General features: G+C 43.3%; 1 protein-coding gene across 1 annotated transcript in view; it reads left to right on the top strand.

The window, feature by feature from the left end:
* SLC4A9 (solute carrier family 4 member 9) overlaps positions 1-22,615 on the top strand; it is a 369,367-nt gene that overhangs the window by 265,595 nt on the left and 81,157 nt on the right. Inside the window, exon 16 of the mRNA XM_075856371.1 lies at positions 8,842-9,020. Coding sequence (XP_075712486.1) covers positions 8,842-9,020 — 179 coding nt within the window. The remainder of the gene's footprint in view (positions 1-8,841; positions 9,021-22,615) is intronic.

The raw sequence follows: 22,615 nt of genomic DNA, 5'->3' as shown, positions 1-22,615 counted from the left end.
ACACTGAAAACGCAGCGTTTTTTGCACGCGCAAAATGGACACGTTCGTGTGAATAAGGTCTAAGTGTGATCTATTGTAATGCCTCATGCCCACTTCAGTTTTTTCCTGTTTTTGTCACTGATAGCACCCTGAATCCATTCATTTCAATCGGGCCATGCACACTTCCATTGTTTTAACGGAACCGTACGGCCATTCCGTCAAAAGTAGTGCAGGTCCTACTCCTGCCCGTTTTTGACGGAACAATCTCGGTCTTTGGATTGAATTTGGTATGTGAAACAACGGGCTGCACACGGAAGCCATCCGTGTGCAGCCTGTGTGTGACGGGACCGTCATTAACGGCCGTACACCGGCCGACGGAAGTGTGCATGAGGCCTAAGTGTGATCTATTGTAAGTGTGATCTATTATAATGTCAGTTGCGTGCTCTGCTCCCAGCCGACCACGGAGCAAGCCGACAGGAATACAGAGCATGGGACGAACCCGGCATCAGTTCAGGGATAGAACAATTGTGGGTAAGGTTAGGGAATCTATGCTGTAATCAATGCACAATACCAGCACTGCTACATTATCCTCCCCCCGAGGCTTTATTCAGTCGAACGGGAATTACGTCCGTGCAACGCGCGTGTTTTTCACGCGTGTTGCACGGACCTATATTAGTCTATGGGGCCGTGCAGACATGTGCGTGATTTTTACTCAGCGTGAATCCGCTGAAAAAAGTCACGACATGTCCGTTCTTTGGCCGTTTTGCGCGAAACACGCACCCATTGAAGTCAATGGGTGCGTGAAAACCACGCATGTCGCACGGAAGCACTTCCGTGCGAACTGCGTGATTCGCGCAACAGCTGTCAAACTCTGAATGTAAACAGAAAAGCACCACGTGCTTTTCTGTTTACAAACATCCAAATGGAGTGTCATAATGATGGCGGCTGCGTGAAAAGCACGCAGCCGCGCATCATATGCTGCTGCTGCCAGACGCCACGCTCGTGTGAATCCAGCCCAAGTGTGAGAGTGTGATCGCAGACACATGCCAGAGCGCTCAGGCCCCGACTCGAATCACTGATTCACATGGTAGTAAATGCCATGTTGATGAATTTATTGGTGGGGAGTGCGTCAGCTGCTTAACACCTTCCCGCCGCAGCCCTTCAGATTTTCATTTTAGTTTTTTCCTCCCCACCTTCCAAAAGCCATAACGTCTTTATTTTTCCATCGATATAGTACCATGAGGGCTTGATTTTTGCGGGAGGAGTTGTAGTTTTTCGTAGCACCATTTATTTTGCCATATAATGTACTAGGAAAAGGGAAAAAAATTATTTGTGGGGTAAAAAATGAAACAAAACAGTGATTCCTCCATGCTTTTTTTGCGCGTCGTTTTTACGGAATTCACTGTGCAATTAAAACAACATGTTAACTTTATTCTTTGGGTCAATAAGATTATGGCAATACCAAATATATATAGTTTTTTCTATATTTTACTACTTTTACAAGTAAAAACCAAGTGTAAAAAAGAAAATTTATTTTGGTTCGCAAATTCCGAGAGCCATAACTTTTTTATTTTTCCGTCGATTAAGTGGTATGAGGGCTTATTTTTTGCAGGATAAGCTGTAGATTTTAATAATACCATTTTGGTGTACATGCTATGGTTTGATCACTTTTTAATTTTTTGTGGGAGATTAGGTGACCAAAAAATACAGATTCTGGCTTTACAATTTTTTTTTACAGAGTTCCCTGTGCGTTTTAAATAATGATACATTGTAATAGTTCAGACTTTTGCGGATGCGGCGATACCAATTATGTTTATATTTTTTTTTTTTACTGTGCTCTAGGGTGAAAATGGGAAAAGAGTTTTTTTTTGAACTTTTAATATATATATATTTTTTATTACTTTGATTAATTGAGATAGCCATCTGCAACCACCTCCAGCCGTAACCTGGCTCGGAAGTACCGATCACCTCTGCTGATGGCTCTGACCAGAAACCCGCTTCAAAGGGATAACACCCGAAGAATTCTTCCAAATAATAATTTTTTTGGAGGATGCATACCCCCGATGCAACCCACCCACCAGTTTGTACTGACCAACCTCAAGGACTCCCCCCGCCACAGCGAAACAGGCCCTTGACTACCTCAAGCCTGTGAGTCCCTCCACATAGAAAGTGATCTTCCCCCCTGCCAAGGCCAAACTCCACAAATCCGCACCAACCTCGTTAAGAAGTACCCCGTCACCCCTCCAGAAATTGTCGTTGCCAGACTCTAAGTCTCTATGGCGGACACAAATACCCCCATTCCTGGCCACAAAAACAGAAACTGATCACCTTTATCCGGGCCTTGTTAATCAGTTCAACGGATCAGGCGGATCCGAATGTCCCAGATGAGCTCGTGAAATGGGCGAACACCCAAGTCGTTCCTGCCAACATGCAAGACCAGGATCTCAGGAACCCTATCTAGTTGTGAATAAATGTGGAACTCGGGCAAGACCCAGCTCCACATCAAACCTCGGAATCCCAGCCAAGGCAAGACTGCGTTGACCCGCGGGATCCTCAGTTGGCGGCCGTCTGGGCAGACATCTGCCCTCAGGGCGCCCCAGTGAATGAAAGAATGCCCCAATATCCACACTAGAAATGGGCAGGCACCTGAAATGAAAGAAAAAACATACGTGCACATCCATAAGCAAACACACCATGGTCACAACAACATAACCCACCGCCATACAACATAGAAAGTATAATCACCAAAGCATCACTTACAACAAATGGGGGCTAACATATGACCTAAACCTGTTGGATTCCCACCTCCCAATGCGTCAAACGCTCAGCTCGTTGAACCCCCAGCGCACCGCCTCGGTCGCTGCACCGATGAGGAAGGAATGTGAAGCATAACCCTCTGAGCTAACCTCCGCTTCCGACAAACACTTCTTGAACACTGCACACAACTGGAATCTAGAAAGAAAAGTACCGTCCCCATGACGCAGCAATGGCGCGTCCGGCAAGCTATCCAGAGGGCCAAAGTCGTGCATGCATCGCACCGGGCAAACGGCCACCTCCGGGGGAGATAACAAAACTATCCGCTTACCCCGACCTAGTTGATTCGTTTTTGACCGAAGCAATACGAAATTCAGTCTATCATCATATAGCTCAACATCATCCCGTCTAAGACCCCCCGCGTGAGATGTGCTAGGAGAGATCAGCTCGTCCAACCTGCGAGCTCCGAAAAACGCCAGAGAAAAAGCAAGTCGAAACAACTTTATCTCAAAACCCAAACAGCACACCGCATCTACTGCCAACCCAAGCGAGCAAAGGAGGGAAAATGAAATGATCCCGCCAAAGACTTCTCAATTAACCTGCCTGCTGAATGGAAACCAGCTGACAAAGGCCGTGCCGATTGGTTCCGCACCTGATGCCAGCTGTCGAAAACAGTCGCACAGCAATACACCCGGCACATGAGCTGCCACCACCCACGCATTCAATGACAAGCAAACAATTGCTAAATGCTTAAGCAATTGCACAACAGGTGTAGAGGACGCAGTAATGTTATTGATCGCCAACACTACCCCGAGATTGTCGCAGTGAAAGCGAACCTTCTTGTCCCTGAGCCTATCCCCCCAATTGGTCGCGGCAACCACGATGGGGAACAACTCGAGCAGGGCCAGATTCTTTGTAAGACCGCAGGCCACCCAGCTCGACGGCCAACGCACCATTGACCCCCGCAGTAAGCACCAAACCCCCTGCCGCATCTGTGAAGAGGTCTAAATCGAACTTATCGAGCACCCGCGACATCCACAGGGACTGGCCATTATATTGCCTGAGAAAATCATTCCACACCCGCAAATTGGCTCCATGTTCGCTGCCTAGTCGCACAAAATGATACGTTTCCCTCACACCTGTAGTTGCGGACGCCAACCGCCGGCAAAACACCCTTCCCATCGGCATGATCCCACAGGCAAAATTTAGCTTCCCAACAGCGACTGCAGACTACGCAATGTAATTTTTCATAAATGACATGCCCGTCGAACCTCGTCGCCGAGGGCCCGCAACTTATCCACTGGGAGTCTACATTCCATCTATCTCAATCCCTGAGAAGCAAATAGTAGTGATAGGGCCTCCCGTCTTTCCAGGTGCCAAAGCGACACCGAAGTCCCTTGTGACCTTTTGTAAAGCATACAATAGATTACTGCACACAGGGGATCCTCTGGGGCCGACACACAAATAATCATCAAGATAGTGTATCAATGAGTCAACCCCAGCTACCTCTCTAGTGACCCAGTCGATGAAGGAACTAAACGCCTCAAAATACGTGCACGAGAGGAATCAACCCATGGGAAGGCACCGATCAACATAAAACCCCCATCCCAAAAACATCCTAACAGAAGCCGTTGGCTGTCAAGGTGCACTGGCAACAGCCGAAACACCGCCTCGATATCAGTTTTTGCCAGAAGAGTCCCGCAACCAGCCCACCTAACTAAACCAGCTGCTTTATTAAATGACGTATAAACTACGGAACACAGCTCCGGGTCGATGCCGTCGTTTGCCGACGACCCTTTTGGGAAAGATAATTGTTGGATCAAGCGAAATTTGATGGGTTCTCGCTTCGGCACGACGCCCAAAGAGGAAACTACCAGATACCTCCACCGGGGGAGCAATGAAGGGGCCCCCCGTACGACCCAATGCTACTTCTTTACAGAGTTTAGATGAAACCACTTAGGAATGCTGATAAGCGCACCGAAGATTCCGCCGTGTAACTGGGACGACATAAGGAGAAGTGGGTATAACAAAACCGAAACTAAACCCATCATAAATTAACTTAGCCGCGGCCCTATCAGGATAATCATTTAGATAAGGGACCATCCTTCCCAACCTCACTGACGTCACCGCCTTGACTAGTAGAACCGGGCTGGGCTCCCAATCGTTTTCCTTTACGCAAACACTTCGCAGCGCCGTGAGAGTGTCCGTTGCAGTGTGAACATTGCCAGCAGACCCCAAGATTTGAACCTGCACCCTGGCCGGACTGACTTGACTGACCGGATGAACCGCCTCTCCTCAGAAAGGACTGACCCTGCTTAACCGGAGCGGTCACCCGCAATCATAAGGCTATATCTTTTTTGTCCCACCGTATGGATGGCCGAACCGCTTTGCGCTGACGAAACTTCTCGTCGTAACGTAACCACGCAGGGCCGCCATACACCCGGTGAGCCTCGCCGATCGCATCTAAGTAACAGAAAAGTGCAGAGCAATTCTCCGGCGCCTTTTCGCTGATCACACTGGCCAAAATAGCAAAGGCCTGGAGCCAATTGACGAAAGTCTGTGGAATTAACCTATACCGCCGACGCTCCTCTTCCTCCGTTTTACTCTCATCCCGCTTGCTTTTGTCCAAGTTAGGCCTCATGCACACGACCGTAGCCATGTGCACGGCCGTGATTTTCGGGTCGGCCGGGGGAGGAGTGTCAGCTGCGAGCCGCCCGCAAATCGCGGGCCGTGCAGATGGCCGCGTGCATTGTTTCCTATGAGCCTGGAAACCACGGTCGTGTGCATGGCCCCTTAGGAATGAATGTGGCCGCAATTCTCCTGTGGATTTTCGGGGGAATTGCGGGTGCAAAAACACGTTTGTGTGCATGGGGCCTTAAACTTTGCAAGTGGCAAGAGAGAAAAAATGTCCAAATATTCATCTTTCCAAATGCGCTTGCGGACGTCCTGCTTCAGGTACAAAACACACGTAAACCTCTCCACGAGCTTGATAGTCTAAACGAATCTGATCCCCGACTCTGTGTACCGCCCACTACCATATGCTGACCTTCCCATACTACCGTCGGGGACATAACCGGAACAACAGAAGCAGGAGCTCCACTTAACCGCTCGACCAACTCGCGCAAGCAACCCACCAAATCCGCTAACCCACGGCCTTCCGCGTCCCCCCCCGCGAGGGAGCATCATTAGACGACCCGACGAAGCCGCTGCAGTTAAACCACCCCCCAACATAAAAATTGCAGGATATGGCAAAGAAGGAGAAATACACCCACCGGGCTGCTCAGGTGCTGTGACCCCGCCAGCTGGACCCGTCTGACCGGGTAGGGGCTCATCCGCCAACTCGGGCTCATCCAGCTGCTGGCGAGTACACTGGCATCGGCGGCAAGGAGATACAGAAGCGCTACCCATCTCATCATATGGCGATAGGCCACTCCTGGTATGGGGTACCAGAAGAAAGAGAGAGGTTAAATATTTTAGTCAGAAGAAAAAAATAAAAAGCATCAGAATCTGTGAGGCATCTGCAATCTTAGGCTGGGTTCACACTACCTATTTTCAGGCGTAAACGAGGTGTATTATGCCTCGATTTATGCCTGAAAATAGGGCTACAATACGTCGGCAAACATCTGCCCATTCATTTGTATGGGTTTGCCGACGTACTGCGCAGACAACCTGTAATTTACGCATCGTCGTTTGACAGCTGTCAAACGACGACGCGTAAATTGACTGCCTCGGCAAAGAAGTGCAGGGCACTTCTTTGCAACGTAATTTGAGCCGTTCTTCATTGAACTCAATGAAGAGCAGCTCAAGATTTACGAGCGTCACAGACGCCTCGCATAATACGAGGAGGAGCTTTTACGGCTGAAACGAGGCAGCTGTTTTCTCCTGAAAACAGTCTGTCATTTCAGCCGTAAAAGCCTCTCATCGTGTGCACATACCCTAACTGAGATGTCAGCTGCAGTTTTTTGGGCAGGTGAAAGGATCTCTTTAAATCTGTTTACAATATATCACACTTAACCAATTAGTTTACTGATAACACTGTTTCAAATGTGCGCTGCGGCTGGGGGTTTACTCTAAGGCCTGATTTACACGAGCGCTGCGCATCTCGGACGTGAAAAATGGCAGTTTTTCACGTCCGAGGTGCATCTGTGCTCAGCGCTGCGGGACGCGATGTCACGCATCCACCATAGTTGAGAGTCTATGGAGGGATGCGTGATGCGTGAAAAGATAGGACATGTCCTATTTTCCCACGGACCCTTCACATGGTCCGTTGAAACAACGGCTGTGTGAATGGCCACATTGAATTAAATAGGTCCGTGGGACAGCCGCTGTTTCAACGGCCGTCCCACGGACGTTTAACACGTTCGTGTGAATAAGGCCTCAGGATATGTTCACACGGCTTATTTTCGGGCCGTAAACTGCCGAAAAACGTCCGAAAAATCGGAAGCAGAACGCCTCCAAACATCTGCCCATTCATTTTAATGGGAAAAACTGTGTTCTGTTCAGACGGGCCGTTTCTTTACGCGGCCATTTTTAAAACGGACACGTAAAAAAACTCCCTGGGAAAAGAAGTGCATGTCACTTCTTGAGACTTTTGGAGCCGTTTTTCATTGACTCTATATGCTAAAAAAAAAAACGGCTGAAAATTAGGAGCTGTTTTCCCTTGAAAACAGCTCCGTATTTTCAGACGTTTTTTAGTAAGCGTGTGAACATATCCTAAAGGGTGAAACATAGTAGCAGCTCACACATTCAAAGTAGCAGCCGCGGTTTTATCAAATGCTGCCAATACAAGCTGTCACCGTGCTCTCATGTATAGGACTACTCACTAGCAGTAATGCAGCAGCAATTTGACCCCAGCCTTTCCTCCTATTCCCATTTATTTGTTTCCATACCTACTTTTGCTAGTCAGCAGAAGCCTTAATAGGTGGCGAATAACAATAACACCACTACCAAACAAACAACAAATATTAAATACAATTAAGAATAGAAATAATAAATGGGATCTGAAATGAATCCTTTTGGTGTTCGCTATTGAGGGACCGTTCACCATATTTTTCCCTGATAGGCATTAATTGCCTTCTGATGGTGGTATTCTTTATAGAGATCTAGGGATCTTAGTAACTTTTGCCCTTCTTTTCCCTTATACCTTCCCCTTTTCCTATTTTTACTATTATTACCATTGGTGGTGCAAGCCAGGGCAAGAAAAAAGTTCTGAATAAGACCTAAAGAGAGGTAATTCTAACTCGGACTTTTACGGATGCAGTGATACCAATTATGTAAATTTAATTTTTTTACTTTAGGGTAAAAATAGGAAAAGTTAGTTTTTTTTCTAAATTAAAGTGGGGTTTTTTAAGTACCCAAAACAAATATAAATTTAACTGTCTTTCCTTTTTTTAATTAAGTAGTCTTTAATTTTTGTCTTTTATGTATTTGTATATGTTCCTGTCTGTGCATTTATGTGTGTGTGTGTGTGTGTGTGTGTGTGTGTGTGTGTGTGTGTGTGTGCGCGTATATATGTCTATATATTTACCTTTATGTATGTATATATTCCAGAATGTGTGTGTACATATATATGTGCCTTTATGTATATACAGTATATATGTTCCAGTATGTGCATGTCTATATGTGTGGTTAATTTTTTGTTTTTGGTTTGTGGAGGGCAGTAATAGAGAGTTGCTCACAGGGTGCCATCCAACCTGTTCACATTTCGCCAGTATGTATTTGTATATGTTCCTGTCTGTGCATTTATGTGTGTGTGTGTGTGTGTGTGTATGTGCCTGTGTGTGTGTGTGTGTGTGTGTGTGTGTGTGTGTGTGTGTGTGTGTGTGTGTGTGTGTGTGTGTGCGTATATATGTCTATATATTTACCTTTATGTATGTATATATTCCAGAATGTGTGTGTACATATATATGTGCCTTTATGTATATACAGTATATATGTTCCAGTATGTGCATGTCTATATGTGTGGTCAATTTTTTGTTTTTGGTTTGTGGAGGGCAGTAATAGAGAGTTGCTCACAGGGTGCCATCCAACCTGGTCACATGTCGCCAAAGGGTTAAATCTTTTCATACTGTATTAGTGACTGCTATATGAAAATTATTTGTTTTGCAGAAAGGTGCAGGCCTTCATTTGGATTTTTTCTGGATATCTTTGTTGATTATTGTGACATCATTTATGGGTCTGCCATGGTATGTGTCTGCCACAGTAATCTCTCTTGCACACATGAATAGCCTTAAAATGGAAACTACTGTGTCTGCCCCTGGGGAAGAGCCAAAATTTCTGGGAATCAGGTAAGGTTTTTGTTTTTTTTTCATTTTTTTCTTTAATCCAGAGTAAATTTTTTTTTTGTAATAACTAGATTTCAAATACGTATTGAATTCACAAAAAAAAAGGGGCTAAGACCGATGCCAAACAAGGCAGATATTTTCTGCTGTGGCAAACCTGCATAAAATCTACGTGTTCAGTATGTGGATTTTTTTCTGCAGATTTAGCTGCGGATTTGCCACAGAATTCACATTCTACATTGCAAAGGTTGAAATCCGCTGAGAAAATACACCAATTTTTTGCAACATAATATTCATGCTGCAGATTCGCAAATACGCAGCATGCTTTGAATTCTGCGCTAATTTTTTCTGCTACATGGGTATTGAAAATCTTTTTGTCACTGAAAATCAAACACAATTCCGCCACTGAAATGAAAGACATTGGGAGGAATTTACTAAGCAAAATATTAGATAACCCCCGTTCTTTACTCAATATGTGTTATTTTGACCGGGGCAGGCAAAATTAGGCTAGGTGAAATCCTCAACACCCAAATACAAATAAAATATAGCAATTGTTTTACCGCTCTGACGGTCGTATAGAAGACAGTTCCACAGTCTGATATGTATCTTCGAAGGGTACAAAATCCCCCAGCCTATATGCAAGAAGGCAATTCCTTAGTCCAAATCATGTGCATTTTGGATTTTTCTTCAACTTGTAGTTCCACACAGGGATGCAGAGATGCTATGATCCAGAGAAGCCCAGTCGAACACCAGACTATATCTCCAAAGAGGGAACAAGGAAACAAATAGTGCAACACTTTTTGGACTAGATCACTTCACGCTTTTTATTCCATACTTACAAAAAGGGAAAATATTTAAAACCTAGCATAGTCCATAGCCTACGGCCCGCCAAACTCTATAGCCCGGGAATTTACTAAGACTGCCATTTTATAAGGCTATGGGCTGAAAAAGATTTCTGCTATATTTTACGCCAATTTCTGCTGTAAATTATAGTACATTTTTTGGGCTGCGGGTTTTTCCTCCCAATAAATCGCACTCACAATATGATAAGTGGTGAGCGGCGTAAAATGTATATGGGTATGAAATAGAATACAGCTGTTCGATCGGCGCTCATTTGTTCCATTCAAACAAAGCAATGATCGGGAGAGTATGGGGATAAATGATCGTTCTTCCGCATATATCAGCATCTTGTAGGCAGCACATCCCGTTTACACAAAGAGATGTGCTGCCGATGAGCAACCATTTTTATGGCCACATTAACGTTCCAATCAGCTGACAAATGAGACTTTGTTTATTCCACGGCTAATGACTGCCGTGTTTAAGACCATATGGGAAAAGAGGGGGGGAGGAATCCTCCAGCTCACCGCTTGTAGACTTTGTCCAAAAAACGCTCGGATCTCCGCACGGCCAGCAGTCAATAGCAGAGAAAAGGAAGACTCTATGATCAGGCGCTTGTGCATAAATAAAAGGAATCAAAGTTCCAATTTTATTGAAAATCGAGTTAAAACTATAAATTCAAAGTGCTGAAGGGTGTATCGCAATTATATTTCACCTACGCGTTTCAGACACGTGCAGTGTCCTTCATCATATGCCATGATGGACACTGCACGTGTCTGAAACGCGTAGGTGAAATATAATTGCGATACACCCTTTAGCACTTTGAATTTATAGTTTTAACTCGATTTTCAATAAAATTGGAACTTTGATTCCTTTTATTTACGCACAAGCGCTGGATCATAGTCTCTTCCTTTTCTCGACTGCCGTGTTTACACTGGACAATGATTGGTTAGGAACATTCGTACAAACGCTCATTCAGCCAATTATTGGCCTGTGTAAAAGGGCCTTTGATCTGATGAGATATCTTCAGTCTTTGTAAGTGACATTTACTGAACAAAGTCAAAGCAGGATTAATGATGGCATTTGAAGACAGTAAGAGTCAATAGCAGATGGTTGCCTATAGTCAGTGAAGGATAAAGTAGACCATAGGCCCTGGGCTGTTACCCAAACTTGGGCCCTTCTTCTCCACGCCGTAACTATTGTTAACACTACCTTTTTTTGCAAGCATTAACAAATGTGAGTTACAATTCCCCTTGTCAAAGGGCTGTGTCCCTACATACTGACAGCCTGCAACCATTGATGACAGTATCACACTGTGCAGGGACACATCCACGTGACAAGGGGAATCGTAACACCCATTTGTCTCTCAGTCCTGGACTGCACAAAGACTTTTTGAGAAATACAAGGATTTCCTATAATGAACATGTCAGGAGAGGTGAGAGATTCTATATAAATCCAGTGACTCACAGGTGACGAGTTCTAGTAGTTTTTTTTCCTCTTTTCTCCTTCATCCGCTCCAGACTTCAGGACCACGTCTCCCAGCCACGACACATTTCTTCAGAATTTGCAACTCAGTTGTCTTCGACTCCTCACTTTTCCAATATTTCCACACCTATAAACGAATATAAAATTATCATGGTGCCACACACAGTGCCCCTAAATATAATAGCACCATGCACTGCGCCCCTAAATAAAACACAGCTCTCCCCCCTTGTATATAGTGCCACACAGGTTTCCCCTTGTATATAGTACCACACAGCCCCCGTTATAGTGCCACACAGCCCCTCCCTTTTATATAGGGCCACCAAGCTCCCCCTTGTATATAGTGCCACACAGCTCCCCCATTGTAAATAGGGCCACACAGACCCCCTCCCTTGTATATAGTGCCACACAGCCCCCTTTACATATAGGGCAATACAGCCCCCTCCCTTTTATATAGTGCCACACAGCAATCCCCCCCTGTATGTTGCCACATAGCCCCCCCCCCCAAGAAAAATATTGTACTTACCGTGCCCCATTCCCGCTCCACTGCACATCCTTTGGACAGGACACTTGCGCAGACCAGTATGATGCAGTGACGTCATCATGCCAACCTGCGCAGGGAGTCCTCCCAGCCACATTAGGCCTGCAGCCTATAGTATTCATTTGTATCTGCGTCCTGAGGATGCAGATACGAGCTAAATGTAGCTGTCGCTAGAAAAAATGTTATGGGCCAGGTTGTGCATGCCCCCTCATGCTTTTGGCCCCGTAGCAACAGGGGACCCTGGGCAATTGCCCTGTTCCTCCCCTAACGCCGGTCCTGTTGAGAGTCCATGGGCCCCCTGACACAATGTCATTAAGAACTATTTTAAGCCTAAAGAAGAACAAGGAGCCCTGGAAGTAATGATATAAGAGTGTAACCAACAATCAGAAGATTGATTAGCTGTATGTCTCTCATCACTATTGTCTTCCATGATTTTAATTAATGTAATAGCGTAAATGGTTTTATATTTCATTCACATTCACAGTCATCATATCCATGTTTTTCTGCCAGTGGTTACTGCAGCTAAGTGGCAAAAAACGTGTGTGAGCGTGGGAGTGTGCATTGATTTCAAGTGTGCAGTGTCTTAAGTATGACTTAAGATTCAGTGACTTTAGATTAAGTCACTTTAGAAGAAATTGCTGCTTGGGGTGTTTAGTGTATTATTTTTTATTCCCTACAATGGTATACTGATTGTTAAATCCCCATTAGACACAATGAACTCCATTGCTGCCAATGCTACCCAGTGTACATCCTGTCCCATGAATATTCTCCATTTAAGAGACCATACTGCTTTGCAGGGTGTGTGAGAATTGCCCATTTGGAAGCCCAGATTCTGGATCTACGTGAGCAACTTTCAACACTGCAAGCAATTAACAACATGGAGAGGACACCATCTCTAGCAACTAGTGGAATGTCTGCTCCAGTAAGGAGGGGAATGGGAGCATAGGAAAGGCTAAACAGGTCCTGGTAGTGGGGGACTCTATTGCGGGAACAGATAGGGCAATCTGTCACAAAGACCGGGAATACCAAATAGTTTACTGTCTTCCGGGCGTTCAGGTTTGGCATATCACGGATCGGGTTGACAGATTACTGCGAAGGGCTGGTGAAGACCCAGCGGTCATGGTGCACATAGCCACAATTGACAAAGTTAGAGGTAGGTGGAAGGTCCTGAAACATGATTTCAGGGACTTGGGTAACAAGGTCAGGGCAAGGACCTCAAATGTAGTACTTTTATAAATTCTGCCTGTACCACGGGTGATTAGGGAGGTGAACAAGTGGCTAAAGAATTGGTGTAAGAAGGAGGAGTCTGAGTTCTTTGGGCCTACTTCTCTGTTGGCTACGGACTCTTTGGTAGTGATGGGCTGCACCTAAATGGAGAGGGTGCAGCTGTGTTGGGGGAAAAGATGGCTAGAATGTTGGAGGCATGTTTAAACTAGGGAATGGGGAGGACAATTACTGTATAGAAGGGGAGGACAGCGTAGCTAGTGAGCTGGGGCTGAGAAACTGATATGGGGTGGAATAGAGGAATGGGTTATTACAGTTCATAGGAATAAGAAGAAAAGTGGTACGGATGAACATATAAGGTGCATGTATACTTATGCCAGAAGCCTCAATAACAAGATTGAGGAATTAGAGTTGATAATAATGGAGGAGAATTGTGACATAGTGGGAATAAGTGAGACATGGCTGGATGATAGTAATGACTGGGCTGTTAATATGCAGGGTTACAGTCAGTTTAGAAATGATCGTACTAATTAGAAAGGGGGAGGGGTTTGCTTATATGTAAAATCCTACCTAAAACCCATCCTGCGTGACGATATCTATGCGGGAAATTATCATGTGGGGTCCTTATGGGTGGAAATAAGGGGAGGGAGAAAGAATAATAAAATATTGATAGGGGTTTCCAAATAAATAATGGAAGTCTCCAAATATAATGGAAGAAGCAAAGAATAAATTAATAAAGCAAATAGATGGGGCAGCAAATCATAATGAAGTCATTATTATGAAGGACTTTAACTACCCTGATATAAACTAGGAGGCAGAAACCTGCAGGTCCAACAAAGGAAACTGGTTTTTGACAATAATTAGGGACAATTACCTTTCATTACTGGTGCAAGATCCAAAAGGAGGGGGGAACTTCTAGACCTAATTTTAACCAATAGGCCAGACAGGATATCAAAAGTACAGGTTGGGGGTCACCTAGGTAATAGTGACGGCAACATAATAAGTTTTCATGTAGCCTTTAATAAGATGTTTGGTAGAGTACTTACAAAAACACTAAACTTTAGAAAGGCCAATTTTCGTAGGCTAAGCGATGACCTTAAGTGCATAAACTGCGACAATGCCCTCAAAAATAAAAATACGCAAACTAAATGGAACATTTTTAAAAGCCTCCTAAATAGGTCCTGTGTAAAATATATACCTTATGGGAATAAACAAGCTAGAAGAAGGATGAAACCGATGTGTTTAAATAAATAGTAATGGAGGCAATAAATGATAAAAAGAAAGCGTTCCAACTACTAAAGAAGGATGGTAGTGATGAAGAATAAAACAATTATAAAGAAAAAAATAGGTTGTGTAATAGAGAAAGGCAGCAAAGATTGAAACAGAGAGGCTCATTGCCAAAGAAAGTAGAAATAACTCAAAAATATTTTTCAAATACATAAATAATAAGAAACTCAAAACTGAAAGTGTCGGCCCTCTCGAAAATAATCTGGGTATAATGGTGGAGGAGGATGAGGAAAAGTCCAATCTCTTAAATGCCTTTTTCTCTACTGTATTTACACATGGAAATCCGATGTTAGAAGACATGCCACCTGCTTAACCCATCAAGAAGTACATTGTCACCTTAAAAACACTAAAATAGCCAAATCACCGGGTCTAGATGGTATACACCCCCACGTTCTGCAGGAATTAAGTACCGTGATAGACAGACCTTTATTTCTGATATTTAACCCCTTTCCTCAAATTGACGGGTCTGGTACGTCGGTATAACAAGCAGCTTCCCGTAATGCGACGTAAAAGACCCGTCATGAAGATGAAGCGGGCACAGGAGCTGTGAGCACTTCATCTTCAGCGGGTGTCAGCTGCAATATACAGCTAACATCCTACTGCCGATCGCCGCCATATAACACCTTCAATGCCGGCTCCTTCTGTACCCCACCGCCCCCCCGCGAGAGATCGTGGGTTGCGATAGTTCCTATGGCAGCCAGGAAGCCTATCAACGGCATCCTGGTGGCCAGGTACGGAAGCCTATTAGGTCCTGCCCAAGGCAGGACCTAATAGGCTTAACTGTCAAATGAAAAATGACAGTTACAATACACTTCACTACATATGTAGTGCAGTGTATTTTACAGGGGATCAGAATATCAGATCTTCAAGTCCCCTAGTAAGTGTAAAAAAAAATAATTTAAAAAGTAAAAAAAAAAATGTTTCAGAACAATAAGTAAATAAAAGTTTTAAGTAATAAAAACATCCCACAGCGATATCAACTGAAAAATAAAAAAGTTATGGCTATCAGAAAATGGTAACATTATTTTAAAAGAGTATTTTTATTGTGGGAAAGTAGTAAAATGTAAAAAAAAACTATATAAATTTGGTATAGCTACAATCATATCGACCCACAGAATAAAGTTAACATGTTGTTTATACTGCACGGTGAACACTGTAAAAAATTACAAACAAAACATTGCTAGAATTGCTGTTTTTTGGTTTCCTCGTCTCAAAAAAATGGAATAAATAGTGATAAAAAAAAATCGCATGCACCCCAAAATGGAACCAATAAAAATTACAGCTCGTCCCACAAAAAACAAGCCCTCACACAGCTCAGTTAATGGAACACGTAATGCCTCTCAGAACTCAATGATGCTAAATGCTGCTAAATGAAGGCCTAGACTAATTTTTGAGGTCCAGTAGTTTTTTACTAAAAACCCCACGTCATCATTTGCTAGACCCCACAGGTGGACCCCATAGATGCAGCGGAGATGAGGAGACTTTAGGGCTTTATAAGGCTAGTGAAGAAGTAAAAAATTAGGAAATACTGGAGCGCAGTATTTTGTATAATACCCAAAAAACCCGTCCTGTGCATAAAGTATTGGTTAAAAGCGTACCACACCAATCCTTGGATTATTAATTTTATTATTCATTCACCCCATTATTACATCATCCTATTATGCCCTGATGCACTCCGCCCAGCTTACATATACCCTGATGTACTCCACCCAGTTTACATATACCCTGATGTACTCCACCCAGATTACATATATCCTGATGTACTACGCCCACCTAACATATACCCTGATGTACTCCGCCCAGTTTACATATACCCTGATGTACTCCACCCAGATTACATATATCCTGATGTACTACGCCCACCTAACATATACCCTGATGTACTCCGCCCAGCTTACATATACCCTGATGTACTCCACACAGCTTACATATACCCTGATGTACCCCTCACAGATTACATATGCCCCCACATTATAACCTAAAATACCAGTAAAACCCCAAACAAAACTACTTCCAATCAAAATCTGCGCTCCAAAAGCCAAATGGTGGTCTTTCTGAGCCTGACAGTGTGCCTAAACAGCAGTTTATGACCACATATGGGGTGTTACTATATTCTGGAGAACCTGCTTAACAATTTATGGGGTGTGTATCTCCAGTGGCACAAGCTGGGCACAAAAAATTGGTCACTGAAATGGCATATCAGTGGAAAAATGGCAATTTTCAATCTGCAAAACACTTGTGGGGTCAAAATCCTCACAATATCTCTAGATAAATTTCTTCAAGGATGTCGTTTCCAAAATGGGGTAATTTTTCAGTGCTTTCCAATGCAACATGGTATCTGAAAATAAATTTTATAAAATCTCTTTCTAAAAACTAAATTGCACTCCTTCTCTTTAGAGCCTTGCTGTGTGTCCAAATAGCAGTTTATGACCACATATGGGATATTGCCGTACTCGGTAGAAATTGCTTTACAAATGTTGGGCGTCTTTTTCTCCTTTATCCCCTGTGAAAATGAAAAAATGCAACTTTTTAGTGGAAAAAATGTGATATTAATTTTTATCGCCTAATTCCAATAAATTCTGCAAAAGACCTGTGGGGTCTAAATGCTCCCTATACCACTAGATAGATTCCTTAAGGTATGTAGTTTCCCAAAGGAAGTCACGTTTTGGAGGCGCCTACTGTTCTAGCCCCGCAGAGGCTTTTGAAATGTGACATGGCACTAAAAACCATTCCAGCAAAATTTGAGCTCCAAATGGTGCTCCTTACCTTTTGAGGCCTGCAGTGTGTCCAAGCAGCAGTTTATGACCACTTATGGGATATTGCCGTAATCGGGAGAAATTGCTTTCAAATGTTGGGGTGCTTTTTCTCCTTTATTTGTACAAATTTAAAATGTCCAAGTCTTATCGGAAAATATGTAGCTTTTCAGTTTCATGGCCTAATTGCACTAAATTCGTCCAAAAAACACATGGGGTTAAAATGCTCACTATACACCTTGATAAATTCCTTCAGGGGTGTCGTTTCACAAACGGGGTCACTTTTGGGGGTTTCCACTGTTTTGGTTCCTCAGGGGCAAGGCAAATTTGACATGGCGCTGCAAACCATTCCAGCAAAATTTGAGCTCCAAAAGCCAAATGTTGCTCCTTCCCTTCTAAGCCATGCCGTGGGTCTAAACAGCAGTTTATTGCCACATATGGGGTATTTCTGTGCTCAGAAGAGGTTGCTTTACAAATTTTAGCTTTAATATTATTATTATTTTGCTTTTTTCTAAGCCTTGTTACGTCCTAGAAAAAGAAAAGAACATTCAAAAAAATTGATGCCAACATAAAGTAAACATATGGGATATGTGAAATAGTAACTATTTTGTGTAGTTTTACTATCTGTTTTACAAGCAGATACATTTAAATTTGGAAAAGCGCTAATTTTTGCAAATTTACTCTAAATTTTGGTGTTTTTCACAAATAAATATCGAATTTACCAACCAAATTTTTTCACTAACATAAAGCACAACATGTCACGAGAAAACAATCTCAGAATCGTTTGGATTACCACATAAAGTGACACAAGTCAGATTTGAAAAGATTGGCTTCGTCTTTAAGGCCAAAAGAGGCTGTGTCCTGAAAGGGTTAAGGATTCTTTCATCACTGGGTCTGTTCCACAGGACTGGCGCATGGCAAATATGGTGCCAGAATTCAAAGATATGTCAAAAAGTGAGCCCGGAAACTATAGACCTGTAAGTTTAACCCCTTAAGGACGCAGCCTAGTTTGGGCCTTAAGGCTCAGAGCCCATTTTTGAAATCTGACATATTTCACTTTATGTGGTAATAACGTCGGAATGCTTAAACCTATCCAAGCGATTCTGAGATTGTTTTCTCGTGACACTTTGAGCTTCATGTTCGTGGTAAAATTTGGTCTATATGTTCAGTGTTTATTGGTGAAAAATTGCAAAATTTAGAGAAAATGTTGAAAAAATAGAATTTTTCAGAATTTAAATACATCTGCTTGTAAAACAGATGGTTATACCACCCAAAATAGTTACTAGTTCACATTTCCCATATGTCTACTTTAGATCGGCATAGTTTTTTGAACGTTATTTTATTTTTCTTGGATGTTACAAGGCTTAGAACATAAACAGCAATTTCTCTTTTTTTTAAGAAAATTTCAAAAGCCTTTTTTTTAAGGTACCTGTTCAGTTCTGAAGTGGCTTTGAGGTGCCTATGTATTATAAACCCTGATAAAACACACCATTTTAAAAACTGGAGCCCTCAAAGTATTCAAAACAGCATTTAGAAAGTTTTTTTTAACCCTTCAGGCATTTCACAGGAATTAAAGCAAAGTGGAGGTGAAATTTGCAAATTCCATTTTTCTTGCTGAATTTAAATTTTATTAATTTTTTTTTTGTGTAACACGGAAGGTTTTACCAGAGAAAGACTACTAAATATGTATTGTCCAGATTCTTCAGTTTTTAGAAATGTCCCACATGTGGCTCTAGTGCGCTCGTGGACTAATAAAACACAAGCCGCAGAAGCAAAGAAGCACCTAGTGCATTTTGAGGCCTCTTTTTTTATTAGAATATATTTTAGGCAGCATGCCAGGTTTGAAGAGGTGTTGAGGTGCCAAAACAGTAGGAATCCCCCAATAGTGACCCCATTTTGGAAACTACACCCCTCAAGGAATTCATTTAAGGTTGTTGTTATCATTTTGACCACACAGTTTTTTCACAGCACCTATTTTAATTGGGCTGTGAAATAAAAAAAATGTCATTTTTTCCAATAAGATTTAATTTGTGATCAAAATTTCCTATTTTCACAGGGAACGAAATACCCCATTTTGTTGCCCAATTTGTCCTGAGTGCGGCACTACCCAATTTGTGGTGATAAACTGCCATTTGGGCCCATGGGAGGGCTCAGAAAGAAAGGAGCGCTATGTGTTTGTTGGAGTCCAGATTTTGCTGGATTGGCTTTCGGGTGCCATGTCGCATTTGCAGAGCCCCAGAGGTATCAAAGCAATGGAAACACACCAGAAGTGACCCCATTTTGGAAACTACACCCCTCAAGGAATTCATTTATGGGTGTTGTGACCATTTTGACCGCACAGTTTTTTCACAAAACTTATTTGAATTGGTCTTGGAATTAAAACAAATATTTTTTGTAGTTTTGGCTGAAAATTTCTTATTTTCACAAGAAATAAAATACCCCATTCTGTTGCCCAATTTGTCTTGAGTGCGGCAGTACCCCATTTGTGGTGATAAACTGCTGTTTGGGCCCATGGGAGGGCTCAGAAGGAAAGGACCACCATTTGGCCTACTGGGGATTTTTGGGTGCGAAGTCATGTATGTAGAAGCCCCTGAGGTACCAGTACAGTTGAAACCCCCAAGAAGTGACCCTGTTTTAAAAACTACACCCTTGAGGCATTCATCTAGAGGTGTAGTGAGCATTTTGACCGGAGACATACACCCCATAAACTGTAATGTGGGTTCTCCCGGGTATGGCAATACCCTACATGTGGCTGTTATCAGCTGCCTGGGCACACAGCAGGGCCCAGAGGGGAAAGACGAGGGGGGATAAGCTGTGCGGAGTGCATCAGGGTAAGTAAAATTGGGGTAAATTATAAACCAAGGGATGTATGATACATTTTGAAGCACTCTTTCATACGGAGGCTTAGTTTTTCAGGACACGTGTCACATTGATATATTGTGTCCTTCCTTATCCCCCTCTTATAGCAGACTTTGTACCTCTTTTGACTTTTTCCTTTCTTGCCAGTTTGGGGAACTTCTCCTGGAAAGTGTTGCCCTGGTACGATGCGTGTGGCCTCACTTCCAGAAGTACTGGGTGCTTCTTGGTCCCTAAAAATTAGTTTCTTGATAACCACCTCTTGAAATTCAGGAAAGTTCCAGTCTGGCCTTTACATCGATGTAGCACGTACGCGTTGTACAATGCCATCTGTATGATTTGCCCGGCCAGCTTCTTATACCACACCGCATGGCGCTGTAGCGCTTCAGGACTTGATCTGACAAGTCCACCCCTCCCATGTACCTATTGTAGTCCAGGATGCAGTCTGGTTTGGGCGTCTCTGTACTGGTACCTCGTGCTGGTACATGGGTACTGGTGTGGCATCTCTCTTGTCCTTGTACGTGACACACAATATGTTGCTGCTAGATTGTGCCCTGCTCTCACCCCTTCTGAGTGTTTGCCCCAGCAGAGTCTTAGGGAGGCCTCTCAGATTTCTTCTAGCAGTGCCGCATGCCGCAGGACTTCTGGAAGCGAGGCAGTTGAAGAGTGGGACGCTGGTATAAAAATTATCCAGGTAGAGGTGGTAACCCTGGTCCAGCAGTGGGTGCACCAAATCCCACACAATTTTTGCATTAACTCCCAGTAAAGGTGTAAAGGATTTGCCAGACACAGGTTCTGTGTCGACGCCCGTGGGCAATCAGTCTGCACCTGCTCCTATGTCTGTGAGACTGACTCTATCTTCCACCACTCAGGATGGCAGGCTTAGGAGTGGGAGAGCCTATCACAGCCTGGCCAGACGGAGCTAGTTCCCGCCCACTGTCTATTTATACCTGCCTTTCCTGTTCCTCCTTTGCCTGTGATTCTTCTATGCTTGTTTCCTGGCTTGCTGCTGCTGCTTGTACTACTGATCCTCTGCTTGTTATTGACCTTGGCTTTCTGACCACTCTCCTGCTCAGCGTTTTGTACCTCGCTCACTCCTGGTTAGACTCGGCTCGCTCACCACTCTTGTTGCTAACGGTGTCTCCGTGGGCAGCTGCCCCGTTTCCCTAGCTTCTGTGCACCCCTGTCTGTTTTGTCTGTCTTGCACTTACTGGGCGTAGGGACCGTCGCCGAGTTGTACCCCGTCGCTTAGGACGGGTCGTTGCAGGTAGGCAGGGACTGAGTGGCGGGTAGATTGAGGCTTACCTGTCTGTCTCCCTACCTTGTCATTACAAAAGGGGTGCATTCTGGGGGCTGAATACTGGTGTCCTTCCCTTCATATATCCTAAATTTGTAGGTATAGCCTGATGCACTGTCGCACAGCTTATACATCTTTACGCCATACCTTGCCCTCTTACCCGGCAGGTACTGGCGGAATTGAACCCTCCCTTTAAAATCTACTAAGGACTCATCAGTAGAAATACACTTCTCGGGGGTGTATGCATGGGAAAACCGGGCACTGAAACGGTCTAATAGGGGTCTCCATTTATACAAACGGTCAAAACTGGGGTCATCTCGGGAGGGGGGGGACGGCTCATTATCAGTATAATGTAAGAAGCGAAGTATTGCCTAATTTATTTATTTTTTTAGGTTTCAGTTCAGTTCTGGAGTTGCTTTGAGGGGCCCATATATTTGAAACCCCTATCAAACACCCCATTTTAGAAACTAGATCCCTCAAAGTATTCACAACAGCATTTAGAAAGTTTATGAACCCTTTAGGTGTTTCACGGGAATTTAGAGCAAAGTAGAGGTGAAATTTACATTTTTCTTTGTCAGAAAATCCTTTTTATACCATTTTTTTTTATAACACAAAAGGTTTTACCAGAGAAACGCAACTTAATATTAATTGCCCAGATTCTGCAGTTTTAAGAAATATCGCACATGTGGCCCTAGTGCGGTAATGGACTGAAGCACCGGCCTCAGAAGCAAAGGCGCACCTAGTGAATTTAGAGCCCTCCTTTTTATTAGGCACCATGTCCGGTTTGAAGAGGTCTTGTGGTGCCAAAACAGTGGAAACCCCCCAAAAGTGACCCCATTTTGGAAACTAGACATCTTGAGGAATTCATTGTAGTTTTCATGGGGTGCATGTGACTTTTTGATCAGTTTTTATTCTATTTTTAAGTGACGCGGTGACTAAAAAACAGCAATTCTACTATTGTTTTTTTATTCTATTTTTTTACAGCGTTCACCGTGCGCTATAAATGACATATTCACTTTATTCTGCGGGGCGATACGATTACAGCGATACCAGATGTTTATAGTTTTTTTTATGTCTTATGGCGTTTGCACAATAAAATACGTTTTGTAAAAAATAATTTACTTTTTGTGTTACCATATTCTAAGAGCCAGAACTTTTTTATTTTTCCATCAAGAAAGCCGTGCGAGGACTTATTTTTTGCGTAACGAACTGTAGTTTCGATCAGTACCATTTTTAGGTACATGCGACTTTTTGATCTCTTTTTATTCCATTTTTTGGGAGGTGAAGTGACCAAACAATTGTGGTTCTGGTACGGTTTATTATT

This window comes from Rhinoderma darwinii, chromosome 3 (assembly GCF_050947455.1).
Source record: "Rhinoderma darwinii isolate aRhiDar2 chromosome 3, aRhiDar2.hap1, whole genome shotgun sequence".
NCBI lineage: Eukaryota > Metazoa > Chordata > Amphibia > Anura > Rhinodermatidae > Rhinoderma > Rhinoderma darwinii.
The sequence above is the reverse complement of the archived record's forward strand: the minus strand, read 5'-3'. Positions and strand labels throughout refer to the sequence as shown.